The 16,451-nt window shown below is 37.0% G+C and overlaps 1 protein-coding gene across 1 annotated transcript in view; it reads left to right on the forward strand.

Moving 5' to 3' along the window:
* Positions 1-16,451, forward strand: part of TMEM135 (transmembrane protein 135) — a 161,539-nt gene that overhangs the window by 15,609 nt on the left and 129,479 nt on the right. Inside the window, exon 3 of the mRNA XM_066341303.1 lies at positions 231-323. Within this exon, the coding sequence (XP_066197400.1) occupies positions 231-323 (93 nt within the window). The remainder of the gene's footprint in view (positions 1-230; positions 324-16,451) is intronic.

Here is a 16,451-nt window from a genome sequence, read left to right on the forward strand (position 1 = left end):
GAATACATTAATGAAGTGTTTTAAGTATTTAATGTTTATGAACGGCTTTGGGAACTCCTCTGAGAAATATCCAACTGTAAAAATACAACAGTTAGTGTTTATTAGTAAGTGCAGATTAATGTGAGAGGACAAAATTAATAAATAATTTGAATTTTATAATACAACTAAAATACAGCATGGTGAATAAATGTTCTGTTTGCATGTAATATGTATATAAATTACTTTTTCAGGAAGATACTGGGAAAATTCTACTTTTGGTCTCCTGGCTTTGGTGCAGCTTTACCAGCTTCTTACATGGCTATTCTCATTGAAAGGAAAAGCAGGTAGGGTTTGTGTTTGTGGATTTTCTGCTTAATATAATAATGTTCCTTGTTTTGGTCGTTTGATGATTGACATTTGACAATTCACTGGGCTTATTTCAGAGTGCTGGAAATATAGTTCATCTGAAATAGTGTCTTTTTGCAACCTTAAATTTAAATCTAGAAAGCTACAGTGAAAAAAATACTTTACGAACATTCAGTTTCATGTTTGTGGTTTACTTGTCTTGTTTAATGTGCAGTTGCATTGCTCAGGATTGCCTGATAAAGCTTGGTTGCTTAGGGCTTCTTAATGAAACTATGATTTTGTTCTTGCTTGTTTTTTAAAGTATACCTTGAGCAATGTTTGTAGTTAGTCACAGAGAAGGAGAATGCTGATGACTTAAAAATGTGACATTAGTTAAGATGGAGGAATTATGGGATGTTGTGGAAAAACTGTGGGTGAGTTGAAATAATTCAGATTGGGTGAAATGTGATGGTACAAAAAGCAAAGCCTTTCACTTAAGGAGAGGTGCTGAAGTTCATCTATCAGAAGTGAGTCCTTTATGAACGCATTCAAGAGGGGGAAGAAAGCTCTAATTAATCCAAGGATAGCCCAAAGCTGCCGTTTGTAATGGGCCAGGAAGATGGCCAGTGAAATCCTGGCTTGTAAGGTTTTAACGTTTGATATTCAACTACATTGGTAGCTTGTATAAAAAGTGTCAGTTACAATACTTCCTTAATTTACTATGGAGTGAGATGCTTTAGGCATCTAGTTACTAAGTTTAATTTAAAGAAGAGAAGGTAAGAGAAGGGTAAAGTACAGGATTACTCTTTTTAAAAAGATATTGAAGGAGGTACTAGGAGTGGTGTGAATGTCTGAAACATCCTTAAGCGCCATTAAAAAATAATGGCAAATATGTATCATTATGTTGTTGACTCACTGTCAGGCCCCATTCCTGAACTTCAGCTGTAGAGTAAGCAAATCCCACGCCAAGTTTTATGTACGTCAAAGTTCTGTCCTTTTAAAAGAATGCATTAGCCATTGTTTCTGAAGATTTAGGATGTGTAAGAGTTTCTGGAAGTATGGGAGCACTTCTGAATCACTTTCTTTAATGTAACTATAGAGGAAATAATTGTAATCAAGTTTCCAGCGAAGTTAATTATCTTTTTCATGTCCTCTCTAGCTGACTGATTTTCATCTTACTGTAATTACTTTCTAAGAGGTTGGATACATTTTAGTTGAACTTTGTCTAGTTACTTAAGACTCTGGCACTGCTGTTGGCATCAGAGTATCATTTTGGGGTGAGAGCAAATGCATTTTCTCCCTTTGATCAGTGATAACAATTTTCCTACAGACTTGTTACAATGTGAGGCTTTTCTGTGCCAGACTTCCAGTATTTCTAGATAACATTAAAGACGAAGAAATCAGGCTGGTTGTCAATCTGTGACCTTCTTGTAGCTTTCAAAATATTTGTAAGTGGAGAGTTGAAACTGCTTATGAGCCCAAATCTGTACAAGTTTTTTGTATAACAGCAAAACATCTATCAGAAAGTTGCAAAGCTACACTTGTTAAGAGTAACAAAAATAGGAAAATTTCATATTGAATGAATTTTTCTAGACTTTTTTGTGGCAATGTGTGAGAGCTCTGACATTTTAAAAGGATTCTATTTAGCATCTGAAATTTGAAAGAAATGGAAGTTGAAATAGAGGTACATGGAAATGACCAATGTGGATTGATACAACATGTATGTGAATGAATGATGCTGGAATACTTAAGTCCTGTAGGGTTATTCCCCTTTCTGTCAGAATGCATGTGTGACCTAAGATATTTTGCCTAAAAATTCACATTATGTTGAATCAGTTAAAGGAAAGAAGGAAATGTTGGTATTGCAGTATAACAAATGTATGAAAATGTGGAGTCATTGTTCTTAACGAAAACAATCATTAAAGGATGTTAAAAGGTATTCGAAAGTTAAGGGTTTTTTTAAATACAAAGTTGTTTGCTATGTTCTAAGATGGCAACCATGTATAATGTGCAAAATGCTGCTGCTGACAGTGAAATACGACTTTCTGATTTCACATCTGTTTGCCTGTTAGCTTCTGTTACAGGCAAAATCAAATTTTAATAGACTCACAGTCCCTTAGGAAACTGACATTTCACATGGAGACACAGGGGCATTTTCAGTTATCTGCTGAGCAGCTTAGAACAAATTGTAGTGAAAAATCAGGGAAGTGGGAAAAAGTCCTGATTTGAGTTCATAAAATTATCTCTAGCCCTTCAAATTGCTACTAGCAGCTGGGAGCAACATGGAACCTAGTCACTTAATCTCTTCCCAAGTGGATACCCTATTTTAAGTACCTCGCTGGCATTTGCTTGCACAGTGTCCCTGTCACTCCTGAACTTGGGAACAGCAGGCTTATAAATCAGATTTTCTTCCAAGTGTTGCTGTTCATGTGTGCTAGCCTTGTAATGTGTAATTCATATGGAAGAATGGGAAAAAGAGATTGATAGCTTGGATAGGTGTGTTATAATCCTGAGGAGGAACATGTTTTCTAATATGTTACAGAATTAGTTTGACTGTAGTTTCTATCTGTGTAATATGTAATTACAGATTTGCAGGACACTGGCAATCAGGAGGGGCAGTGACATTGCATAGAAACTTCAGACAGACTCAGGAAATGCTCTGCACTATATTATGCTCCTACAGGTCTATAAAGATACGAATGACACATTAATATGTCCATGTGTGTTCTATTTGGTGACCATAAAATATAGTTGTCCTGTGTGTGAAAACAAGTTTATCAGGATCTGTGGAAAGGGACAAGGAATAAAAACACTTCTTAACATTTTTATGTCTATAAATGTTTTGTGAGATTATCAAAAGATAACTGGTCACATTATTAAGTAAAGTTTTGATAAAAATTATTTCTTAGATAAGAATTAGATGTGGATATATAAACATGGAGATTATGAATCTGTGCATTGCAAACACAAATTCTGTGCCTTTCATCCCTTCCTCCAGTAGGAGAACTCAGAATTTTTCTCTTTTTCTGATGCTGTCAAGCTTTGTGGATTCCCTGTTAGGGTTAGGAGGAAGCATTTTTGCTGGTTCTAATTTGTTTTAATTGTCAACATTGTAGTCATGCTTTATGTTTATATTGTCATAATAGCTATGGATATATAGTAATACCTAAACATGCTTCTAATAGGTGCAGTTCCATGATTATACTTAAAATAATATAATGTTCTTTGTTTTACGTCTTGTATTAAAGAAAAATGTGCAATTGTTTTGTCACAGAATTCAGTTTCGTAGTGTTAGACATGAAAAGCTGTGCTAATGTTTCCTCAAAAATAGAGATGACTCTTAAATTCATTTAATTAATTTCATTTTTAATTATTAAGTTCATTTAAGTTCAAAGAGTTCCATTAATTTGATTGAGCTTCCTTAGGAAATCATTGCAATCTTTTTATTAAGATTAAACAACTCTTTATATGGAGTTGTTTAACCATACAGTCCTTGTTAGTGCCAACAGATATTGTTTCTAATTGGTGATAAGGAGCAATTTTATTTATAATTTTTAAAAAAGAATATTTTGCTTGTGTCTTTTGGCTTCTGTTTGTAATTCCAAGTTACAGTCTCCTGTCACTTCTTTCAACATCTATTAAATTCTATCACTAAGAATTGAACATAGAGTAAGGAGGAGATACACAGCCTGGACTGAAAGACATGGCACTGCTTTTTTCTAGAAGTTAGAAACTGTTAGAAAGCAAGGAAGTAACTGAATATACTTGTTAAAATTATTGTGAATCAAGCTGTTGAAATATGATTTGAGACTTGGCTGAAGCCAGCCTGTTACTAGAAGTCTGATTAAATCCGTTGTACTTTGCAACTTCTAAGACGAAGGAGTCCCATAGCTTGGTGGAGAGCCTGTATTTAAGACTTCTGTGATTACTTCTAGGAAAAAAATCTGTTCTCTTAAGTGTTTTGTAAATGCACTGATATTTCAAAATCATTTAAGTTGTGTTTTGCTAGTAGCTGAATGGCAAACTTCATTTTATTGGACTCTTGCTCAAGAAATCACGTATTAATGAATTTCAAGAACTATAAAGCTTTAAGAGGGGACACAATTCCAGGTATAATGAAATTAATTGTCTTGCTGCCTGGCAGTTTTGTTTTTTGCCCCCCTGCCTTTTGTAACTAATTAAGCCAGAGAAAGTTCAACTACAGCCACCTAAAATTTCTGTGGCATTTGTGAAGGGACGCTTCTGGGGTTGCTCCTGCTCCCCCCTTAGGCTGCATTAATGTTTACATACTGGCTGTTAACATTATAGCGGCGCCTGTCTCGTCGCTACACTTACGACTCTGTCACTGATGGTATTATAAAACTTGAGATTTAGGGCTTTTATAATTTGGTTGTAAAATCTTGCTCTGGGCAGCTATTTGTAATATGGTTTTAGTTGAAAACTTTGGGTGTTTTTCATAAAAAAAAAATCAATGTACTGGACTTTTAGAAAAATATTTAAAGCAAATGCATTTAAAAAGTAAAGCAGTGCAAGAGTATGTGTTATATAGGACATCTATATAAATACACATATATTTAGTGTTCTTGGAAACAAAAGTATTACTATGCATTGCTTGGAAAAGTGACAGAAACATTTGTGTAAGAACAATGTGGAATTTTTACACTGTATTTTTATTCTGATAAAACATTCAATGCTGTTGGATTAGTTGCTTGCCATAAATGCCATTAGTCTAAACACATTATAGAGGAGGAATGTGGTAGCACAATAATGGTAAAAACTATGCACTGTAAAGAAATGAATGAATATTGTAACTTTATAGCATTCAAATACAAATTTGTTGATAAATATTTCTTTATAGTAGTATAGTATGTTTAGACTTGAGATGACAGTCTCCTTTCTCAAAAACGTTTTGTGGTTATTCTATTTGACATATTTTAGGGAAACAGATGAATCACTGTTTGGTGGGGTGAGTAATCAAAACAAGTGAACAAACTCTTAACACACCAAGTGTTTTTGCAAGCTTTAGTCATACTTGCTACAGGTAAAAAATTGAGAAAGCAAGCTATGTTGAGGGGTGGTTTTTTGCATATTCTATGCACTGTAGTGAAAAACCTGTCGAGTTTGGATCACTGACATTAATATTTTGTGGTGTAATCTGGTAAGGAGAGCTAGCAGGGAAACAAATTTTTTGGGACTGTACTCCTCTAGAGTGATTATTGCTGTGGAGTACAGAGCCAGGCTGTAGAAGTTACTGGGAAAAACTTTCCGTTTCTAAACCAAAATATGTGTAATCCTATTGTACTTCGGCAACTGCCTTGGTGAGAGCCAGTGTTTGAGGATTTATGTTTTTATAGTAACAGTGCATAAACATTTGTACATGTTTTGCTGTGTGCTTTGAGGGTTGCTACTGTGCTGTAGTTATAGAACCATCTCATAAAATGTTTTGGATTGGAAGGAACCTAAAAGCTCATCTAGTTCCAACACCTCTGCCACAGGCAGGACACCTTCCACAAAACCAGATTGCTTTAACAGTTACCAGAAGTGAAAATTGATCATTCAAGGCTGGGAGTGCAGAATTCAATCTGGAAGATGCTGTGATGGTGGCAACATTGTAAATGGCAGGTAGCTCAGGATAGGCAGGTCTTGGGAATAGTTTTCATGGAAAAACCTGTGATACACTAGTATTTTACACTAGAAGAACTGATGCTCTCTCCAAGGTATATCCTTGGCAGTCATAACTTTATTGATATATTCAGAGAGTTTTCTGTTTGTCATACTATTGACAATCATGTGTTAATCCTAGAAACAGTTTCTGGAGTTTTTTTAACTGTTCAGTTAAATCAGTATTAATAAAGTCAGTTTTTAAGAACTGTCTTTTCTAAGTGCAGGAGCAGGCAATTCCAGTGTGTTGTAAATCGAGCAAGTGGGCCAAAACACTGGTTTGGCTGAACAGTGAACTTCTTGCGGAGCTCAAGAGGAAAAGGGAACATTGATCTCTGGAAGTGAGGTCAGGCATCGCAGGAAGAGTACAGAGCTGTGGTTTGCATATGCAGAGAGAAGATTTGAAAGGCCAAAAACTCAGTTGAAGTCGAGACTGATCACTGCTGTATTTGAAAACAGGGAAGGGCTTTTTAAAGTACATTAATAGCAAGGAAAAGTCTAAAGAAAACACACTGGCACTTGTTGAAGGTGGTCACCTGACTAATACAGATGTAGAAAGAGCAGAGACTGTTTTTGATTCCATTTTTAATAATATTGATAGACCTTAGGCTGCTCAGTTCTTTGATTTGGAGGACCACATGTGTCAATACAATCCATTTGCAGACAGTGAAATTGTAAGGAGCCAGTTGTATCAGCTGGCTGTTCACAAGGCCATGGGGGCTGATGGAATTTACGCCAGAGTTCTAAAGGAACTATTTGGTGTTGCAACAATGTTACTCTGTGTATAGGAAGGATTTGAGGGAACAACCAATAAGCTGTAGACCTTGGTCTAACTTCTGTTCCTGGAAACATTCTGAAGATTATTCTGGGTAATATTGAAAGGCATTTAGAGGAACAACATGATCACCAGGCACAGTTAATATGAGTTCACAGAGAGCAAGTCCTGTTTAATTTATTTGATGTCCTTCTGACCAGGTCACTCACCTAGAGGAAATGGCTGTCATTTAAATTGTAGCCATATTGTGAAGCTGTTGGGTGTGAAGGAGAGCCACGTCCTTTGTGGGTCACAGAAAGATGCTGTGTTACTGGCAAGGTATAAATTGTCTGCTCCATTTATAAAAGTAGCTGCAGAGTAAAATGTGCTTCATTTATGTGAACTGTGGAAACCTCTTGGTTTACTGTGTGAGAAGGATCTTGTCTCCCTTATGGTGTTCTTAATTGTTCCTTTAAGAAGTCTAGCCTTCATTCCTGCCCTTTACTCCTTGTGATTCTGTGTATGCACACAAGGTACAGGCATAATCCTTATATTTCTGGATAAAATAAGTGGTTGCGCTTAACACTTGGTCTTTCCTAACTATCTAAAATGTGTGTTTCTATTTAATAATGGTTATTTCTTTCCAGTCAGTTGCATGATTCACCATTCTGTGCTCATTACAGTCTAGATAACTGTCTTAAACTAGATTTCATCCATTTGAGATGGCAAAAGTTTGGCAAGGTGAATTCTGTACAAGGTGAATTGTGAACAGAGCAAGAAGGTTTGTTGGGAATCAGTGACTATGGTTCCATATGTGTGTAGTCAGTCAGTCCAGGTAATAAACTATTCAGGATTCTGAAAAATTCTACTGTTTCTGCATAAGTATTCAGCAACTAAGTTTAACATTCTAGCTGCAGTGTTTGAATGCTGGAAAAATTTGGTTCAGCTTTCTTGTGTGGTAACTGAAGTTGTGCACAAGATGAAGAGCAGGAGAGCAGCTACAGCTTTATAGTTGACAGTCCATTTTCTAAGGTAACACAGGCAGACAGGGACAAGTCCTGGAAGACCTCATGTGAAGTATTTTATGTGATTCTGGAGATGCTGCAGAAATCATTGCAGCATCTGGATGAGTCTGTAGAGGCTGGGTTTATTTTCTCTGTGTGTTGTTAGAGGCTGAGATGGACATGCAGGACTGTTTGGTTGAAATTGCTTAGTTGTCTCCAGATCTCTGAGTTTCAGAAGGATTTACCAGCTTAGGCACAGCACCAGCCACGTGGCTGCTTCATGAATTGTGGAGACATCTCTGGCAGCACCCATTAAACTCTGCCTACTCTATCAGTGCATGTGGGGCCAGCCTGGGTGAACAAAGGATGGTGCTAAGGTCAAGCAGCAAGCTGTGATTGATCCCAGGTGACTGTGCAGATACCTTCCTCTCTTCCTGCATGGCTCCATGAGTAACTGAGACTTGATTATAGTTAAGGTTGGAATTTAAAAAAATTATTTCAAGAACTGCTTTTGGCAAATCTGTTTCTGAAACGTTCACTTTGTAAGCTGAAAACGTATAGTCATCTGCATGGTCGTATAATTTTGTATTCTGTTTTTCATCATTACCCATAAAAAACCCACCAAAATTTGTAAAACTTACAGTCCTGTTGAAATGCTGACAGATAAAGTGTTAAAATTCAGACTGCTGCTGGACTATTCTGTGAGTCTGACTTGGATTCAAATGATACAAACAGTGGTGGATTAATTACTCTGTCCTGTCTGCTTAGCACTAGCATCCAGGACACACTCATTTGGACTTCCTTAGTTTGACCAAACACTTAATACATCTTCTGTGTCTGAATGCTTGTGTGTAACATGTAGCTCCCAGAGGGGGAATAATACATATTCTGCTAGTATAGAATAAACTTCAGATGCTGCTTAGGTGAGCTGGCTTGAGTGCTGACATTTACCTGGCGAGATAACATCCATGCCTAAGCATGCCTCTAGTGCAATGGCTGGAAGTCTTGGAGAGAGCTTTTTGGTGCTGTGTTCCTCAGGTCTGCTTGCAGGATATTGTTTCTAGATAGGAGAGATGAGAGCAGCTCAAGTATTTGTTTCCGTGTGAGTCACGCCTATAAACCCTCTGTAAAAGAAGTGACTTTTCTGGAGTGTCATTGTTCCTAGGAACTAAGGTCATTGTTAGCTCCTGCAGCAGGAAAAGTGTGAAGGTAGAGACTTAGAATGGTAATGATTTCCTATATTTAATCACACAAAGCTTTTCTGCGGCAAAGATTACAGCAGTATTCTTAGGTCAAACATCTTAGTTCCCCTTCCTGCCCTCTCCCCTCCACATCCTGGGATGGAAAATGGCATGTTTTTATTTCCTTTGGTGAGGAAATAAAATGCTGTATATTGTAGTGTTTCTTGAATCTGATGACCTCCACTCCAGACTGAATCTTTTTTTATAAAGTAAGTGTGTGCCATTAAAACCTTCTCCTACAGACAGTCTGTCTAAGAAGAAGGAGCAAACCGTGTCCATGGCATTAAGGCAAGCATTAAACAGGTCTCATGAATTTGGATCAGTACCTGTCATCACAATCCAGACTGCTCCAGCTTTGGTGAAAGACTGAAACAGTATGGACTGTCTGGTAGTACAGCATAATTTGGTCTGCAGGAAGGAATTTATATGGGCTCCATCTTGCTAAGCAGCAAGATGTGTTTTTCCTTCTAAGCTCCTCAGTGTCTGTTATTCATTCCTCATGAGCAAGGGACTGAGGAACTAGCAAAAGGGTTCTAATATCAACTGTTGGCAATTTGAATGTTTGAGCTTAATGCCAGAAAATAATAGATTCAAACTGGACTGGGCAATAGCTCATTTCTGTCTTTGGTAGGTGAAATGTCTCATTAATGTCTGTCTGTAGTATCTGGCACAGTTCATCATCCAGTACTGATGTCCTGCCAGAAACTGGCTTCTCAGTCAATAGGGATGTGTTGAAATGACACTCAGTCAAACTGTTAGTGTGGTTTGCCTGCCTTTCTAGTGAAAGTTCATGTTGATTTCTGACACTGCTGTTCCTTGGGACCCCCATTATGGATGTAGGCATACTCTTAATAGCATTCATCTGTCTTCTGAGTGATTAAATTAATAGTTCCTAGCTGAATTTAAAGCCTGTTTTTAAAATGACTTAATAGGCTGTCATTAGAGGGTCCAAAGGGGAGGGAAAAAATGGTACAGAAAAAATGTCACTGTATATTGACAAGTCTAGCTCCATACACCACTTCCCTTGGAAGTGCTTGTTTGCTGTTGCTGAATACAAGGGCGTTTGGAAGTAAAGTCACACCATGTGAAAAGCTGCAATAGTTCCTTGTTTGAGTTACATTGATTTATCAAATTAACTTTTTTTTTTTACAAATTGCTTCAGGTGCTTTGTAACCAGTGTAATCCAATCACAAATGTAACATCAAAACATTAAAGAGAAAATTAGTTCTAAATGTGCAAACACTACCATAGCTATTAGTGTGACAGAATAGAAAAACAATATCAGGCTGCTTAAGTCTTTTGAAATAGATGAAATAACTGATGATTTGAGTAGCTCATCAAAAAGCTTGTGTTGTGAAATGGGCTATCTCAAACTGGGCACAGAATACGAATTGGAAAGGGAAGGCCAGCCATTTCAAGGGGCTTCTTGGGAAGCCTCTGGAGCTGCTTCTTGCTGAGCTGCTGTGAGCTGGGTTTGGGATATGCAGGTAGGGTGTGGTTGAAGGGCTCTTAACTTGAGTAGGGGTAAAGGGTAGAGGTTGAGAAAAGTAGGTCAAATACTGGATAATTTTTAGCTAGAATTGGGACAGCCCCAAGCTGTCAACTGTGACCTTATATGTCAAATTTTTTCTCCTTCCTGCCTTCTCACTCTCAAAATACCCTGAGTATATGTTCAAGGCCAGGAATACTGGACATATTTTCAACTCTGAATTTTTTCCATGCCCTGTCCTGCTCTCCCTAATTGTTATTAACTGTTCTGTCCATAACGTCCTATTTTGCTTTGGAGTGGTAGTGATTGCCAACAGAATACATTAAACAATGACCTGCTGCTGCTGAGAATCTCCAAAGCAGTTTTGTTCAAAAGTATTTGCCTTTGTGCCCTATGCTCATACCTTGGCCAGGCAGCCCATGCCCAGAAAGAACTGAGTGTTTTCTTTTGTGATTGACTGAGCTGATTAAAAACAGCTCAGTGTTACTGTCAACAGTCCAAAGAAATTGTTATTTGGGGCCTTACTTAACACTAGATAGACCTTCTGTACCAAGAATGTGAATAATTTAAAAAATCCCGAAATCCTTCATTTCTTTTCCTGAGGTTTGATTAATTTGTTTTTCTTTTCTTATCTCCCAGTCATTCATTCTGTAATACTAATAAGCTTTTTTGAATCTTTTTATCTCTTCACAGAATCTTGCGAGGTTAAATCACACTTTTAATTAAGAGTTTTTTCCCCTCTGTAGGTCAGTGTTTGTTTTTGCTCTGTAGATAGCATAGAGAAGCTGGGAGAGAAGGAAGAGGGAGGGAATCGTGAAAGAAAATCTGTATAAAATAGAGCATAAAGGAGTTTAAAAAGTTTAACTATAGATGTTATCTTGTGCTGCGCTATCTGGAAACTCTTGTAAGAGTTATTGGTACTAATTTAACTGGAATGTATTACTGTAGATATATTTTATTTTGGGCTTCTCTCCCTTTCCAGTTTTCTCATACCCTTTCTTTGGCATGCATTCAAATCATAGAACATGTTGAGTTTATTTTATTTCCTTTTAAGAACAACAAATTCTGAGTATTTGCATAAAACCGTTTTGCTTAACATGTAATGTGCTCCAAGCAAGAATTACTGATTTGCAGTTTTGAGCAATTTCAATTTCTCCAGCTTGCAAAGTGTCCATTTCCTACTTTAAACAAAATATTGAAGTAGGAAATTCCTTTGAAGAAACAGTGGGTCATGAGTCCTTAAACTGTATATTTTTGAGGTGAAGTTCTGAACATTATTTTTTGTGTGAAAAACTTGCCTACTTGGTCTTTACTAAGCTAAAATGTTACCATGTTCTTTTCTGAAAATTCACTGCTTAGGTCTGTTTTCATAATTTTCAGCATTATTTTGAAAGCTTGTCTGTTCCTGCTGATTTTAAGTGAACTTTTGCACCAGGACTTCTCTGCTGACCTCCAGCTGTCAGTAGGAAATTGGTGGGTGTGAGAGATTAACGATACCCTAAACATAATCTGTAGTGCTTGTGTTATTACAGGGATGCAATCACAACTCCACGTCTATGCTGGGTTTGCTTGTGGTGTCAAGCTGCTGTAAAGCAGAGAAAACCTTACCTCTTACCTCTTCATTTTAACTTCTTTCATTTCAGGGAAACCTGTGATTTGTGTGTTTGATTTAATTCTGCAGGTTATAAAGTGCTGCAGTGGGGGGGAGGGATTGAAGCTGACGGGTAGAATTCTTCCTGTTTTTGCAGACCAGGAGTCCTGTCTGGGGAGCCATTGCAAACTATTATATTAGCTTCTTAGATTATGTTCAGAAATTGAAGTCAGAGTTAACTCTTTCTGGATCTTTCTTTTTCTTTCTTTTTTCTTCTAAATTCAAAGAGGACAAATGTTCCCAAGTTTTGCCATTTACTGAAATATATATGTAATTATAATATATGTATTTATATATGATATAGACATATATATGAAAATATTTGCTACTAAAAATGACTGTTTTGCTGTAACAAGTCAGTACAGCAAAGGTTTTGTGCTCTTTACCTTTTTTTAGCTTTCCACCCTATTTTTGCCTTTGAATCCAGAGATTCTTATAAAAGTAGTTTTATTTGTGATTTCTTAGACTTGTAAAGAATTAAAAAAATAGTTAAAATACAGTGTCAGATAGGTGTCAGAATATGCAGCAGATTCAATGAATAGTGACATTCATATAAAATTCAGGCTTGATTTTGTAGGAAATGAATATAATGAATTTATGGAAAAAAATGGTTAAAATGTAATGCATAGTTCAGATTTTGATGTATGGGTCCCCACAAGGAAAGGTGAGTTTGACTCTAGTACCTGCTTCTTCTTGGGTCAAGTCTTGTTTGTTTGACAACACTAAGAGTTTTTGGAAAAGCAGATATCAGGAATTTGAAGTTTTGGAGTGGGCATGAAGTTAGAAAGGTTTATAGCAAAGCTAAAACTGCTCGTCCTAGCAGTGAGCTGGATGTTTTATTTTGTGGGTGTCTGCCCCACCAGCTGTTTTAATTTATTGTGTATGTGGAGAAACAGCCCATCAATTAGATGTTTAATCAGAGAACCTATGCTCTTAATTGCATGCATAAAAATTTTTAACATGCTGCTATATCCATCTTCAGGCTCCTTCTAGCCCCCTGTGCTGCTGGCTGCTGCTGTGTGCTGGGCTATGGGAGCTGTGGCAGGCATGGGGCCTCGCCCTGCGGAGTGAATTTAATTCACACCTAGGGCTGTTTTCACTGAAGGAGGTGCCTGTTCAGTCAATTTATGTTAAATCTCTACACAGTGGTATTCTTCTTGTTGTAGTTATTTCCTGTTATTCCTGACTTAGTGCTAACTTATTTCCCCTTTAGTTTTGAGAAAGACAAAAAAAGTGACATAAAAAAACAGAATACTGGTAAAAAAGAGCGGTTACAGTAGTTCAAATAAGTTTAAATAATTGCAGTGAACGTTTAGATTTCAGGATGTCTGCTCAGAAAGGTTTGTGGTTAAACTGAAAGAAGGCAATAGAGAAAACAATTCTTTAAATTTTGTATCACCAAACCCAGTTTTTAATGAGGAAATTCTAGGAACTGGAGTGCTGCTATTAGACACAAAAAATGGGCAGGGCAAAGCAAAATGTATGAAAGAAAGAAATATGTAGAAGGAAGAATGAATATTGAGAAACATACAGCTTAAAAATGACAGGTCCTACCTCTCTTCTTTGGCTGTTTAGAGAAAGAGAAGGTGTTTGCTTTCTGTTGGAAATTTTCTTTGAGGGCTGCTGTGGTTGCAATAATTAATTTATGGTAAAATTTCCATGAGCCTAAGTACTTTGTAAGGGTTCATAAGGGTTCATTCCACCTTCAGGCAGGGTTGGTTGGTGGCTGTGTGGTGGTTTTTTGTTTTTTTTTTTTTTTTTTTTTTTTTTTTTTTTTTTTTTTTTTTTTTTTTTTTTTTTTTTTTTTTTTGTGTGTGTGTGTGTGTGTGTGCTGATGGTGCTGTTGTGTTTTGGTTTTTTTTTTTTTTAGCTTAGCAACAACTTGGTATTTAAGGGAAACCATAAATACATTGAAGGAAAACCATAAGTGAGAGAGAACTGGCAATGAGTTTTGTAGAAAAAAAAGTCTTGGTTGTATTTAAAGATTGATATTTTGTATGAGTTGCTAGTCTATGAAGCAAAAGCTTATGCTGCTTGTGAAAATAGAGTTATTTTTTGAATTTTATAGCCCATCAAGCTGAGCAAGAAAACATTCTTCAGCAAAGTGTTCCACAAACAATATGTTGGCATGCTGATTTGGACAGTTGCTGCTTCTACTGGCACGAATAAGATTTTTTACTCACGTGTAAGGGAAATTTGGCTTTGGCCTCAATCAAATAAATTTTCCAGAGTTTACAGCACTTACAAGAAGATATAAATACCTTGCTCACAGGCAAATACAAATTATGAGAACAGCAGTCAGTGATTTCTTTGACTTTAAAATACTTTTGGTTAAACAAAAGATAGGAGAACTTTGATCTATTTTATATTTTCTATATTTTCATATGAAGTCCTGAGGATGAATTTTGAAAAACTTTCAACATTGCAGCAAAGAGCTATAAGTATGATTAAACTTAGGGAACATGGGGGAAAGACTGAAGGAGTTCAGTTCTTGTTTAAGAAATGGTATGAGGGGGACTTGATTGGAGGGAGCAGTGTTACAGGGGAGGTAAAGATGTAACTGTTTTCAGAGACCAGACTAATTCTTGTCTTAGGGTGCAAATTGTAAGGATAGATACCCATAAAATAACATATCAGTGATTGTGGTGGTTGGAAAGTAAATAGCTAATTTATTAAAGAAGAGCTTGTGTTTGGTATTCATTAGGAAGACAGATTGTCTATCACTGTAATCTTGTCTGATTTTATAATCTGTGAAAAAAAATATTGATGTTAGTTTGAAGTTGCGTTCTACCTTTTTGCTGTAGAATAATATAATTGTTCAGGTAAATCTTGGGAATTCAGCTAGTGCAGCTTCCTTCTTGGAGCAGGGCTGGCACTGAATTAAATTTCAATCCAGCTTGCTTGGGGATTTGTCTGGTCAGCCTGTCAAACCTCTGAGGACAGAGGCCCTACAGCCCCTCTGAGTCCCTGTTGCAGAGCTCTCCTGTCTTGCTGGAGAAAATGCTGTTTCCTTGGGTCAGCTCAGAGTCTGCCCAGCTGTGCTGCTGCTCCTCCATGCCAGCTGATCAATCCCTGCTTGTACTGGGGACCACAACCGGGCATGGGACTCTGTGGTGTAGTGACTGCCAAGTAAATGGGATTAATCATTTCCCTTGACCTCCTACCTAAACTGCTGGTAATACAGCCCAGAACACTGCTAGGTTTCCTTGTTATTTTTATCCTGTAGCTTTTTGGGGTTTTTAGCAGTTATTTCAGACTGTTTCCTCTGGGCAGTGCAATAACAAAAATATGTGGCTCTCTGTTGAGGTTTATAGGCCATAGTTTAAGAGCTCTTGCTGTTATAATTTGGCCTGAATGTTTCCAAGTTGTCCAAAAAGCAATTTTTATCTAGTTAAACTTTTCTTTGAGGAAGATGTAAATGAACAAGAGAATTATCTTCTAGAAGCCTATGGTGTGTTGTAATTTAAACATTAAACATGGAATCTGCAAGATTGGAATTATTCATCTGTAGATAATGTGACCTGTGTTGGATAACTAAACTCTGAAACCTTGTCTACTCAGTTCTCTATAAGCAGGTTGGAAAATTCATTTAAAAGTGTGAATTAGGAAGAAAAAGGAGGAGAAACAAAGTGAAAAGTATACTAAACACTATTGCTCTTTGAGACTTGATTTTAAGAGCAATTATAACATGATTACTTTCATGCAAGCTTTCTTTATCAGATGAAGACTTGTCTTGTTAACACTATTTTCAGCAGGTGGTTGGGTTGGTTTTTTTTTTTTTTTTAATTCTTTAATTTAATACAAGAAACTGGTAGGATGAACCTTGGTCTGTTGCTCATGAATTTAAGGTTACCCCTAGCTCGTGTTTTTCCTTCCTGAGTTAAAGATTACAGATGTCATTGGAAACAGAGCTGAGAATGGGAGAGACTGTCAACTGAAGAGGTGCCTGGGAGTCAGTGGGAAACCACAATGAAGATATTTATGAAAGCAGGCTTTGGAGAAAATGGCCTAAGTCAGAAACCATGGAGGAAGAGCAGGCAGGAAAGATTTGTGAGTGTCTGCTTGGGCTTTCCCGTAGTGACTTTGCCAGACTGTCGCTGCTGTAGCCACCTGCTGATGTTGGTGTTGCCAAGATTAGCATTCAGCACTGGTTCATGGACTTTAGGAGTGAAATGTAAGCTGTTTATTAGTATCTTTAAACCTCCCCAAAGCATGTGGTTAGACATGGCTGACTAATTATTTTTATTGTTTAATAATTTCCTGCTCTCCTAATACCATTTCCCAATTATATTCTTCGCTTATTTACCAGCTGCAGTTTTAAAACAGT

Source organism: Sylvia atricapilla, chromosome 2 (assembly GCF_009819655.1).
Source record: "Sylvia atricapilla isolate bSylAtr1 chromosome 2, bSylAtr1.pri, whole genome shotgun sequence".
Classification (NCBI taxonomy): domain Eukaryota; kingdom Metazoa; phylum Chordata; class Aves; order Passeriformes; family Sylviidae; genus Sylvia; species Sylvia atricapilla.